This window comes from Centroberyx affinis, unplaced genomic scaffold (assembly GCF_046629955.1).
Source record: "Centroberyx affinis isolate AG114_WGS23_722 - 3 ecotype Tasmania unplaced genomic scaffold, CSIRO-AGI_Caff_v1 ptg005410l_1, whole genome shotgun sequence".
Lineage (NCBI taxonomy): Eukaryota > Metazoa > Chordata > Actinopteri > Beryciformes > Berycidae > Centroberyx > Centroberyx affinis.
The window spans coordinates 5,001-18,314 of NW_027282705.1; the positions used below are offsets into that span (position 1 = coordinate 5,001).

Below are 13,314 nucleotides of genomic sequence, written 5' to 3' on the forward strand. Positions count from 1 at the left end.
GTTTGATGTGGAGAAGAGGAAGCCATTTGTTTTTATTATTGCTTGTTTTCCTGACACACACACGCACACACACACACACACACAGTCAATTACTCTGTGTGTGAGATTGAGTGAGGAAGTGATCCTACGCTCCGTCCATTACCCATTAACCCTGAAGATGGACAGGAAACTGACCCTGACACACACACACACACACACACACACACACACACACACACACACACACACACACACACACACACACACACACACACAGGTTACTGACAGAGATAGTGGAGACAGATAGCATTAGCTCAGTCTGAGCTGCAGAGCTTCATCAGCAGAGACTCAGCTGTTTCTGACACAGTATTTTATCAGTACTACTACTACTACTACTACTACTACTACTACTACTACTACTACTACTACTGCTACTACTACTACTACTACTGCTTGAATAAAACATGTTACTTAGTGCAGACAGACGTACGGCATGACAGAAAAAAAACGACAAAGTACAAATTCATAACTGAAGAATTGTACAGCAAAGATCTGTTAGAGGAGACAGAACGGACAACCACTGACTCAGTACTGAGATGTGTGTGTGTGTGTGTGTGTGTGTGTGTGTGTATGCATATAGTGTGTATGTATGGATCCCCCCCCCCCCCCCCCCTTCGTAACCCAGTTATGTTGTACAGCCCTGATAAAGCTGCTGGAGTCTTTGAAGACTCAATTAGACATAAAGCTCCTTTTATCTGTACAGCTTTCTACCAGCTTCCTTTGATCAGGGACCTTAGGGACTGTGTGTGTGTGTGTGTGTGTGTGTGTGTGTGTGTGTGTCATGTATGTGCCACCCTGTGTGTTCACGTGCATCTATACATGTGATGCATGTAGATATTTGTGTTCACACTGCAAAAAAAAAGTCTAATGTCAAAAAAAAAAAAGATCTTATCCAGACTTATTTTCTTCTGGATCTTTTCATGACTTTAGAGATGGATATTTTTTTTACAGTGCAGCAACATACGATCATACCGTCCCCTCATTAGTATGCAAACAAGATAATTAGTAAAGTTGTTTTTCTGTGTGTTTAGTGTGTGTGTGTGTGTGTGTTCAAACGTGAAAGAAACACACTTGCTAACCCATTCCTCATTTCAGTTCTTGCTAATTGTGTCCGTATATAATCTGTCCAAGCTATTGAAATCGGGCCTGTGTGTGTGTGTGTGTGTGTGTGTGTGTGTGTGTGTGTGCGCACGTGCTCAGAAACACAACACGCTTAATTCTTCCTATTCATTCATTATAATGCTAGCTGGTGTTGCTGTGTGTATGATCCGTCTAGCTGTTGAAATCATCCATATAGGGGTGTGTGTGTGTGTGTGTTGTGTGTGTGTGTGTGTGTGTGTGTGAGAGAGAGAGACAGATTGAGGTATGAGAGGAATGTCATCATCCCAGATTACTGTCTCTTCCTGTTACTGACACAAAGCATGATGGGAGGAGAGCGGCCGGTTATGGGAAGGATGATTTATGACTGTTCACATACTGAACACTCCACACTGGGCTGCCTAGTACTGCAGTACTACTGTAGTACTGCAGTACTACTGTAGTACTGCAGTACTTCACTCTCTCTGATATCACTTAGTGATCTTTACACATTCCATCAGAGTGAATTTAATAATTCTAATTCTTATTTGACTAAAGATGAACTAAAATAATCTTCTGTGCAGACTGAAGCGTTTCTCAGATCCAGCAGTGATCTGATTGGTTGAGTTAAAAAACGTAACAAAATGGAAAGGAATCCTTCCAGAAAACGAAAAGGTGGGGCAGAGAAACTGAGGGACAAAAAATAAAATCCCGTGAAGCTGAGGCATCAAAACGACTGACCTGGTCAGTCAGTACTGACCAGGTCAGTACTGCAGCAGCATGAAGAGGCTCAGGTCCTCTCTCTACATGTCCAGCCCTTTACTCCACATTTTAATTTGTTATAGTTTGTTATTAGACAACTTTATAGTTTATCAGAATTTATTGTTACCTGGTGTTGGTTAATTTAAATATTTATTGTTGAAATTTACCAAATTAAAGTGCTAAAAATGGCAATGGCAATCTTCTCCTCACAGTGATGCTCTGCTGGTCAACCAAACTGTATGAAGTATTAATGTATATACTGTATAAGTAGGGACACTAAGTCTTGCTGTGTTCATGTATGTGTCAGTGGGGGGGGGGGGGGGAATACTCGCAGGCTGGATGTGGGCCGGTCTGGGTCAAAAGGTCCAGGGCCATAGTCTTGTCCCAGTCTCTGATCAGACGCCAGCAAAAAAAACCTAAATATCTATATAGATATGTTTATAGAACACCTGAGGTTCTTTGGCTCCGCCCACTGAGGATTAACTCAACCAATCAGATTAGTTAGACTTCACAGCCTTAATGTCCAGACTTGTGTTGTCGCCATAGCAACTAAACCTTAAAGTTCCATAATCGTCTCTTTCTGCTGAACACACAGAGGAACGTTCTGTCAGGCCGGTTCTGCTGCCGTTTATCTCAGGAAAACAAGACAGAGCAGGAAGTCAGGTATGCAAATAGGAGGTGGACACAGTGTGTGTGTGTGTGTGTGTGTGTGTGTGTGTGTAGTCGCACATATGTTCATCTGTTGAGTTGCGAGAGTCTGAATATCCACAGCGCTCTCCATCCTCTGCTCAATGGAGCCATTCATAGAGAGAGAAAGTGTGTGTGTGTGTGTGTGTGTGTGTGTGTGTGTGTAGTAATTACAGAAAGACACCGACTGACTGTGAGAGAGAGAGAGAGACATCAAGCCTGTTCCTGTTGACATCAGACCTCCTGTAGTATCTACAGATGGAGGTCAGGTGTGTGTGTGTGTGTGTGTGTGTGTGTGTGTGTGTGTGTGTGTGTGTGTGTGTGAGATAGTGACTGATGGGGTTTTAACAGTAGACAGTCTGTCTTTCTGTCAGCTGGAAAACAAAAGCTTCCTTGTCTCGGCTCACCTGACTGTTCATCAGTGCTCCACACACACACACACACACACACACACACACCTGATGCTGTGTGGTGTTGAGTCCAGGAGGAGGAGGAGTGTTGTTGATCCTGAGGGAAAGTGTGTGTTACAGCAGCAAAACAACAACAACAACAAGTAAACAGTCAGCCTGTCCTGCTCAGTCAGGCTGTATTGATCCTTTTCTCCAACATGGCCGCCGCTCTTCCTCTTCCTCTCAGCAGCTTACAGACCTGCAGCCAGTTGCACCAGCTGAACATAAGCTCTGTCGTAAGTTCAGGTGTAAAGTCTACACTGACTGTTACTGTGTGTGTGTCTGTGTTTAGCTGCACCATGACACTTCAGCTACATCTGAACTAGTAGAGTGAACAGACCACTAACCCAGACACTGTGACAGAAAGTGACGTGTTCCCCTGCCACACCGTTAATATAGAGCCTGTTAATATAGAACCTGTTAATATAGAACCTGTTAATATAGAACTCGTTAATATAGAACCTGTTAATATAGAACCTGTTAATATAGAACCTGTTAATATAGAGCCTGTTAATATAGAGCCTGTTAATATAGAGCCTGTTAATATAGAACGCGTTAATATAGAACCTGTTAATATAGAACCTGTTAATATAGAGCCTGTTAATATAGAACTCGTTAATATAGAACCTGTTAATATAGAACGCGTTAATATAGAACCCGTTCATATAGAACCTGTTAATATAGAACTCGTTAATATAGAACCTGTTAATATAGAACGTGTTAATATAGAACCTGTTAATATAGGACCTGTTAATATAGAACCTGTTAATATAGAACCTGTTAATATAGAACCTGTTAATATAGAACGCGTTAATACAGAACCCGTTAATATAGAACCCGTTAATATAGAATGCGTTAATATAGAACCTGTTCATATAGAACCTGTTAATATAGAACTCTTTAATATAGAACCTGTTAATATAGAACCCGTTAATATAGAACGCGTTAATATAGAACCTGTTAATATAGAACTCGTTAATATAGAACCCGTTAATATAGAACCCGTTAATATAGAACTCGTTAATATAGAACCTGTTAATATAGAACCCGTTAATATAGAACTCGTTAATATAGAACCTGTTAATATAGAACCCGTTAATATAGAACTCGTTAATATAGAACCTGTTAATATAGAACCTGTTAATATAGAACCTGTTAATGTAGAACTCGTTAATATAGAACCTGTTAATATAGAACTCGTTAATATAGAACCCGTTAATATAGAACCCGTTAATATAGAGCCTGTTAATATAGAACCTGTTAATATAGAACCTGTTAATATAGAACCCCTTAATATAGAACCCGTTAATATAGAACTCGTTAATATAGAACCTGTTAATATAGAACCTGTTAATATAGAACCCGTTATTATAGAACATGTTAATATAGAATCTGTTAATATAGAACCCGTTAGTTTCATACATAATAATGTCAAGTGAGTTCACGGGGCTGCCAACTCTCACGCATCGACCGTGAGACTTTTCACACGCTCTCACGCCACAAGTCCATTTTCTCACGCAGTTCATAACTGATAACGTCGCGACGCGAAAAAAGGAAACTGACAGCAGGACAGACGAGACAGAGCAGCACAGCGCAGCAGAGAGTTATTCAGACCATCTGAATAGCGAGAAATATACACAAATGTATTATATTGTAATTTATTCCCATACATGCTGCTCAGAGTAATCTCAGTCAGCGGCTCTTCTGCGTCTCTCCCTCTCCTCTCAGGCAGGAGTGAGAGTGAGTTGCTATGGTTACGGGGACGCTCTGTGTCTGTCGCTCTGAAACTTTCTCACGATTCCCAATAATAGATTTTTTAGGTTAGTATGCCTATGCAAGATCATGAATGTAAGCACCTCAATGCTGAAATCTAGTAATATAACATAATTTTACATTTTTGGTTAACATTATACAGGGTTGCTGTTTCTTGACTTAATCCAAGAGGTTAGGTGGTGTAGAAATGCAGGAAATTTGTTTTAAATTACTATTTTTTTCTGACAACACTAAACTGGCCTACGTTTGCACTGAAGTTCAGCTGCTGCAACCGGCTGCAGTTCAACTTTCTGTCTGTGATCAGTGACTCAGTGTTTCAGCAGTCAGCTGTTTCCCCGACATGTTTCTGCTTCTGCTGTCAGACTGAAACTCTGTGAAACAGACATGTGACAGAGTTACAAAATGCTAACTGGCTAGCCAAGGCTAACAGAAATTTCTGGTCCGTTAGCATTTTCAAATCTCTGTTTTATATCGTTTCAGTCTGACAACAGACACAGACACATCTGTCAGTGACAACAAGGTAACGGAGAGAACTGATCTGTGACCTGCAGAGGTACGGCAGGCGGCCATGTTGGAGGAGAGGATCTGTCCAGAGCCGCTCTCGCTTTCACTAAATTATCTATTTGTTTTTGCTCCGTCATTATGGGGTATTTTCGAATTTACAGAGTTCCTACACATTTTCAATTAAAAAAAATTCCATACTTTTTCCAGACCTTGATTTGCTTTGAAGATTTTGTCTGGTGTTCAATATGATTTACGCAGATAGACATCTTGCCCCTGCTAACTAGGTCATATCACTGTATAGATGAAGATTGTTCTTCACAGTGACAAATATCAGAATATGTGAGATGATTGGCAGGGTTCCTACACGGTTTCCATTTTAAAATTCCATATTTTTCCCAGACCCTATGTTCTTGACCGGATTTGATTTTGGTGGGTATTTGATATAATGCATGCTGACAGCGGCTGGGTAATAAGAGCGTCCCTCTATCTGAACATTATTCTTCACATCAACAAAAACTGTGGACTCAAAGTGGCTCTACAACAACATAAAAGCTAGAATCATGTGTGTATCGGACCTGAACCGCAACATTTTCCATACTTTTCCAGACATTTTTTTCCAAATTCCCAAACTATTCAAGACCTGGAAATGATCAAATTCATTTTTAATACTTTTCCAGACTTTTTCCAGTCATACAACAGAGTGTGTAAAAAGTGAAGGAGTCTGAATACTTTCCCAAGCCACTGTATAAATATAAATATATATGTAAACACACAAAAATCCATATTACTGATGTGTGTTTACTTGTTCAGTCAGTCCAGCAGCAGACTGTGAAGCAGAGCTAAAGGTTAAAGGAATGACCTCTTATCAGTCAGGTGTGTGTGTGTGTGTGTGTGTGTGTGTGTGTGTGTGTGTGTGTGTGTGTGTGTGTGCTCTCTAGCCCTTAATGAGTTCCTTTGGTCAGCCAGCTGTCAAGGCCGCGCTGCGACCGAACGTCTTATTGGCTCTGCTGAAAGAACACACACACACACACACACACACACACACACACACACACACACAGAGGAACAGGTGACCTCTCTCTCTCTCTCTCTCTCTCTCATGACTGGTTTTGCTCAATAGTACTTTGGGGAGCGACCACCGAAACACTCAGACTGACTGACGACAGTGTCTGTGTGTGTGTGTGTGTGTGTGTGTGTGTGTGAGAGAGAGAGAGAGAGAGAGAGAGAGATGTCATCGGTCATCTGTGTGTGTGTGTTTTTGAGTAAACAGTGTCATGTTTCTGTTTCGTTGAGTGTGTTTGTGTCGAGAGAGAGAGAGAGAGAGAGAGAGAGAGGTTAAAAGAGGTAAAGAGTGATAAAGAGAGAGAGGTAGAGAGACATTGTGGCCCAGCAGCAGGACTGGATGACCTTGGTTAGTGTTTTATCTTCACCACACTGCTGACAGTACAACTAACCTACTGATACACACTCATTACCCACAATGCAGCATAACACGGGGGGTGGGGGTTCCAGGAAACAGTGTTACACCGTCAGCCAAAACCAAACCAGGGATTTTTTTTAATTTTTTTTTATCTTGACTATATATTGATTTTCCTTTTAAAAATCTGCCCAGCTACAGTTGAATATTAGCTTGTACTGTAGCAGTGGTTCTCAAGTCGTGGTTTGGGGACGTTCAGGGAGACCCGGAAGGATCCAGCAGGGTTCTTCGGCTTAATTCACCAGTCAGAGGATGAAGGATCTGAGGTCTCACTCTGTGCACTGTTAGTGACCACAGACTGTGGGCAGAGGTGGAAAGTAACTAAGTACATTTACTCAAGTGCTGTATACAGTTTTGAGGTAATTGTAGTTTACTTGAGTATTTCCATTTTATGCTACTTTGTACTTATACTCCACTACATTTTAGAGGGAAATATTGTACTTTTTACTCCATTACATTTATTTCACAGCTATAGTTACTAGTTACTTTTCAGATTAATATTTTATATTTAAAACCTTTGATCATCTTTATAAAATCACTATAAAATAGCATTGTTATAGATTAGACTACCCAAAAGTATAGATAAATTGTTAAGATTAGCTTCACGTTGACAACTTTAAAATGCTGCTTACATGTACATGTATGTCAATAAATCAGTATTAATATTCCAATAATTTATGAAAAATATAACTCTCTAAATGGGGACAGTTTGCATAATGAGTACGTAAGTAAGAGTAAGATTTTGAATGCAGGACTTTTACTTGTAATGGAGTATCTTTACATTGTTGTATTGCTACTTTTACTGAAGTAAAAGATCTCAGTACTTCTTCCACCATTGACTGTGGGCAGATAGCCAGCAAACACACTGATGTTAATGTGAACATGCTAACGCTAGCTGCTACTAGCTACGTTAGCTAGTGCGCTAATCAGATGTGTTAACAACAAGACAGTGATGGTTAGCTGACCAGATGCTATGGTTAGCTAGCTAACAAGCTGACATTATCTAAACACTAAATCAATCAGATGGATCAGTGATGAAATGATCAGTTCAGTCAGAAACAGACAGACATTAACCGTCTGTTCAATTCTGTTGAGACGACAGAAACACAGTCAGCTGTTCACAGAGCTGAGGACCTCCAAGATGGCCGCCAGAGGGGGGAGTGGAGGGGGGATTAGTGTGTTAACATCTGGCTTTGCAGTGAGATAATTTGACTATAACCTGAAGTAAGTAAAAGTTCTTGTCAAGTGTGTCGTGTTTTGCAGTGCAGAGCGGACTGACAGTGACCTCTGACCTCTGACCTCCTTCCTGTCAGTTGCCTGCAGTGTTAGTGATGTAGGAACTGAAGCTTGACTACAATCTGAAGTATGTGAAACGACTCAAATATTTTCTGTATCATATTTACTGGCTCATCAGGTTCTTCTGCATTGATATGAAGAAAGCAGGAGCTGAGCAGGAGAAGAAGAAAGGAGGGAAGGAGGGAAGGGAGGAGGGAAGGAGGGAGGAAGAGAGGGAGGGAAGGGAGGAGGGAGAGAGAGAGGGAGGGAAGGAGGGAAGGGAGGAGGGAGGGAGGGAAGGGAGGAATGAATGACTTGTGGGAGAAAGGGAGGTGAAAAGAGAAAAGGAGTGGTATTGATAACGTAATGAGACACCTCAGGGCTTCCTGTTCACTTTTGACCCCTGGTTTCCTGTCACACACACACACACTCACACACACTCTCACACACACACACACACACACACACACACACTCACACTCACTCTCACTCACTAACCCACAGACCACAGCCCCTCGCTCCCAGCTGTGTGTGAGTGCAGCTGATCAGACACGCTGCTAACTCATGACTGCCATCTCTCTCTCTCTCACACACACACACACACACTCACACTCACACTCACACACACACACACACACACACACACACACACACACACACCTATAGCACAGACAGAAGTATCACTGGATATTTTAATCTTAAAAGCTGAAATGAAACTCCAGCTTTTCTTTCTGTTCCTCAGTGAGTCTCTGTCAGATCTGTGGAATGAAAACCAGTCAAACTGGTTCATAGAATTCAAAGTATGTTGTCTTATCGCTCTGTAATCCTAAATATGTAGTGTACACTCACTGGAACACTCAATGTCTAAACTAAATGTGTAGTCTAAATTAAATGTGTAGTCTAAACTAAATGTGTAGTCTAAATTAAATGTGTAGTCTAAATTAAATCTGTAGTCTAAACTAAATGTGTAGTCTAAATTAAATCTGTTGTCTAAACTAAATCTAGTCTAAACTAAATGTGTAGTCTAAATTAAATCTGTAGTCTAAACTAAATCTGTAGTCTAAACTAAATCTGTAGTCTAAACTCTCTGGAACACTAAATCTGTAGTCTAAACTAAATCTGTAGTCTAAACTAAATCTGTAGTCTAACCTAAATCTGTAGTCTAACCTAAATCTGTAGTCTAAACTAAATGTGTAGTCTAAATTAAATCTGTAGTCTAAATTAAATCTGTAGTCTAAACTCTCTGGAACACTAAATCTGTAGTCTAAACTAAATGTGTAGTCTAAACTAAATGTGTAGTCTAAATTAAATCTGTAGTCTAAACTCTCTGGAACACTAAATCTGTAGTCTAAACTAAATGTGTAGTCTAAACTAAATGTGTAGTCTAAATTAAATCTGTAGTCTAAACTCTCTGGAACACTAAATCTGTAGTCTAAACTAAATCTGTAGTCTAAACACTCTGGAACACTAAATCTGTAGTCTAAACTGAATCTGTAGTCTAAACTAAATCTGTAGTCTAAATTAAATCTGTAGTCTAAACTATATCTGTAGTCTAAACTAAATCTGTAGTCTACACACTCTGGAACTCTAAATCTGTAGTCTAAACTGAATCTGTAGTCTAAACTAAATGTGTAGTCTAAACTCACTGGAACACTGGATCTGTAGTCTAAACTGAATCTGTAGTCTAAACTAAATCTGTAGTCTAAACTCACTGGAACACTGAATCTGTAGTCTAAACTAAATGTGTAGTCTAAACTGAATCTGTAGTCTAAACTAAATGTGTAGTCTAAACTGAATCTGTAGTCTAAACTAAATCTGTAGTCTAAACTAAATGTGTAGTCTAAACTGAATCTGTAGTCTAAACTAAATGTGTAGTCTAAACTAAATCTGTAGTCTAAACTAAATTAACGAACTAAACGAACTCTCTAAACTCGAAACAGCTTCAAATAAACTTGACTTGAAATGTAAAGTTGCACTTAGTTTAACAAAGCGTTAGCTGTGAAGGAGGAGCAGGGTTTTATGTTTGGAAAAGAAATCACAGCTGGCAGCCATGTTGCTCCTCTGGCTCTGAGCTGTGAGGCTGGAGGTGAAGCAGAGTGGATCATCACATCTACAGCTGAAACCATTCATCCATTAATCCATTAGTTGTCAACTATTAAATTAAGCACCAACTATTTTGATAATCGATTAATCGGTTTGAGTAATTTAATAGAAAAATAAGTCCAAATTCTCTGATTCCAGCTTCTTAAATGTGAATATTTTCCGGTTTCTTTCCTCCTCTATGACAGTAAACTGAATATCTTTGGGTTGTGGACACTTGTTAGCATTCAGGCTTTCAATGGAAACATGAATTAGACAGGATCCAGCTGAAATGGCAGGTTGTCATGGAAACCAGTCTGCTGAAGCTGCTGTGTCAGCGTAAAGTCTGTCTGAGGAAGCAGGAGCAGGAGAAACTCAACTACAACTTCCTGAATACAAACTGGAAGATTACCCATCAGGCTTTGTGCTCATGCGCTCATGTTGGGGGGAGAGAGAGAGAGAGAGAGGGAGAGAGAGAGAGAGGGAGAGGGAGAGAGAGAGAGAGAGAGAGAGAGCAGACTGGTGTCCAGTGTTCTTGTTATCAAAGAGCTGATTCATCTCTCCGCTCCATATGGAGAACACATTCTCTCTCTCTCTCTCTCTCTCTCTCTCTCTCTCTCTGTCTCTTATCTTATTCTTTTTTCTCTGCTCTGTTGGATTGTTCTTTTTCTTTTTTCTGTCTTTCTGTCTCTCTCTCTTCTGTCTGTTCTTTTTCCCCTCTGTCTCTATATATCTTTATTTGATCTTTCTCTGTTTTTTTGTCTCTATCTCTGTTTCTGCAACATATTTATTTTCTCTCCTTTTCCTGTTCCTCATTCCTTTTTCTATTTTATCTCTTTCTCTTTTCTCACTATCTTTGTGTATCTTTTTGCTTTCCTCTCTGTTCCTGTCTATCTCTGACGAACAGTAAAAAGTGTGTGTGTGTGTGTGTGTGTGTGTGTGTACAGAGTCTGAAAGCTGAAGGACTTGACTGAACATTCCTGTTTGGTTTCAGCAGGTTGTAACTAGATAAAAGAGTTTAGCTGAGTTTACAGACCGACACACAAAGCAGAAAGGTCAAAGGTCAACTGCTATAGAATTCACCTTTCCCTCTGTTTATACACACATAGGATCAAAGATGTTTAATGGAGACATTGCTAAGATCTTGAGATTTTGTTTGACTTGGCTTTTCTCCGCTCAGTTTCAGTCTAACGCCAGGAAACGCATCACAGCTGCAGCTCGCTCCTGATTGGCTCCCTCACTTACAGAATGACTTGAAATCCGTCCAATCAGGGTCCGGTTTGCAGCATTTGAACTGGGAAAGCCTCCACTGAGCAGGTTTAGGTTGACAGCTGATGGACCTATGTAGGAATAATTGCACTAAAAACTTCAGTTAACTTCCTTAAATCACCAGAAAAGTAATTACAGTGATATGAATCTCCTCCTGATCTTAATTTGATGCAGGAAACTAATCGATGAAACAGTCTGGGGGCAAAAAAAGAATAACTTTAGCAAAGAGTTTAGCGGGGAGAGGGCCGAGGGGATGAAGGAGAGTTTGTGTCTGTTGAGTTTTAGCTGGAGGTCTGAGGAGGAACCAGACCACAGAAACTGAACCTGTTGATGTAAAGGAACAAGCAGACCGGATGGATTCTGCTTTCTTATGTAACAGTTTGTTGTAAAGATCCTTCAGAGTGTTTATTAACCACCTTATTGATTACATTTTTGTGTCTTACCTTGAGAGATCGATACCAGCAGATAAAGGAGAAAGTGAGCACAGACTCAACCTGGAGCTTAGACACTGTTGGCTTTACTTGTGCACCATGTCAGTGTTACTCTCAAATGTCAGTTTATTATCTGGTATATTCCCCAAATACTTGTAGGACTCCACTATTTCTATATGTGTGCGTATGTCTGCTTTATATTAGGGCTGGGCGATATGGACCAAAAATCATATCTCGGTATTTTTAGGCTGAATACACGATATATATCTCGGTATTTTCTACGAAGTGGGCTAAATGTTCAGTTGTAAGTAGGGCTGGGCGATATGGACAAAATCAAATATCACAATATTTTTGACCAAATACCTCGATATCGATATTGTGACAACATTGTAGGGATGACTATCGGTGCTTTCACAAAATATTTACACAATGAGATTTTTGATACATAATCATCAGTAATGTGGATATAATGACTAAGTGGGTAAAGGCAAATAACAGAACAGCTAGAACAGTCTGGTAAGTTCAGAAAATGACATCACTTTACTGTAATGCAGCCTTTAAAACCAGGAAAAGACACTTATGCCATATCACAATATTACGATATCCAAAATCTAAGACGATATCTAGTCTCATATCACGATATCGATATAATATTGATATATTGCCCAGCCCTACTTTATATATATACTGTATCTAACTTTAGGACTGTGACCAGCCGCAGCCTCTCCTCCTTTTGAGTCTCAGCGAATCTCTAAAAAAAAGATCCACATGAACCTGAACCACCTCCTCCTCTTCCTCCTCCCTCCTCCTCCCTCCTCCCTCCTCCTCCTCCTCCCTTCTTATGTGTTTCAGAGAACTATGCGGTGAGCGGCTCGGAGGGGAAGACGGACTCGGTGGCGAACCTGCAGCCCCAGGCCTCGCTGGGCTCGCTGCAGTCCAGCTCCCCGGGGCCCAAGCGCTCGGGCAACACGCTGAGGAAGTGGCTGACCAGCCCCGTGCGCCGCCTCAGCCACGGCAGCTCCGTGAAGAAGCTGCCAAACAGCAAGCAGAAGAAGAGCGGTGAGGGGAGGGGAGGGGTGGGGACTGAAAAAAAAAAAAAAAAAAAAAAAAAAAATTCAAATTTTAACGCCAATAATTCGATATTTTTCACGTTCTTCCTGATTGTTTCGTTCACTTGATTGACTGATGGACGTGATTGACAGGTCCGGGGACGGGAAGAGAGGAGAGCAGGAAGAGCATCGAGCTGGGACCGCCTGACCTGCAGGATGACGTCATCGAACAGGTAACCAATCGGCTTCGAGAATAAGATGCCCGCGTCGTCGGGAGTTTTTGTTGCTGTTGTTTTTAGAGCTGCAACGATGAATCGATTAATCCATTAGTTGTCAACTATTAAATGAATCGCCAACTATTTTGATAATCGATTAATCGGTTTGAGTCAATTTTTTAAGAAAAAGAAGTCAAAATTGTCTGATTCCAGCTTCTTAAATGTGAA

At 40.6% G+C, this 13,314-nt stretch overlaps 1 protein-coding gene across 1 annotated transcript in view; it reads left to right on the forward strand.

The window, feature by feature from the left end:
- LOC139667274 (kalirin-like) overlaps positions 1-13,104 on the forward strand; it is a gene marked incomplete at its 3' end in the record, with an annotated part of 16,969 nt that extends 3,865 nt beyond the window's left edge. The window contains exons 2-3 of the mRNA XM_071546726.1: positions 12,675-12,881; positions 13,025-13,104. Of these exons, the coding sequence (XP_071402827.1) occupies positions 12,675-12,881; positions 13,025-13,104 (287 nt within the window). The remainder of the gene's footprint in view (positions 1-12,674; positions 12,882-13,024) is intronic.
- Between the last annotated feature and the right edge of the window lie 210 nt (positions 13,105-13,314).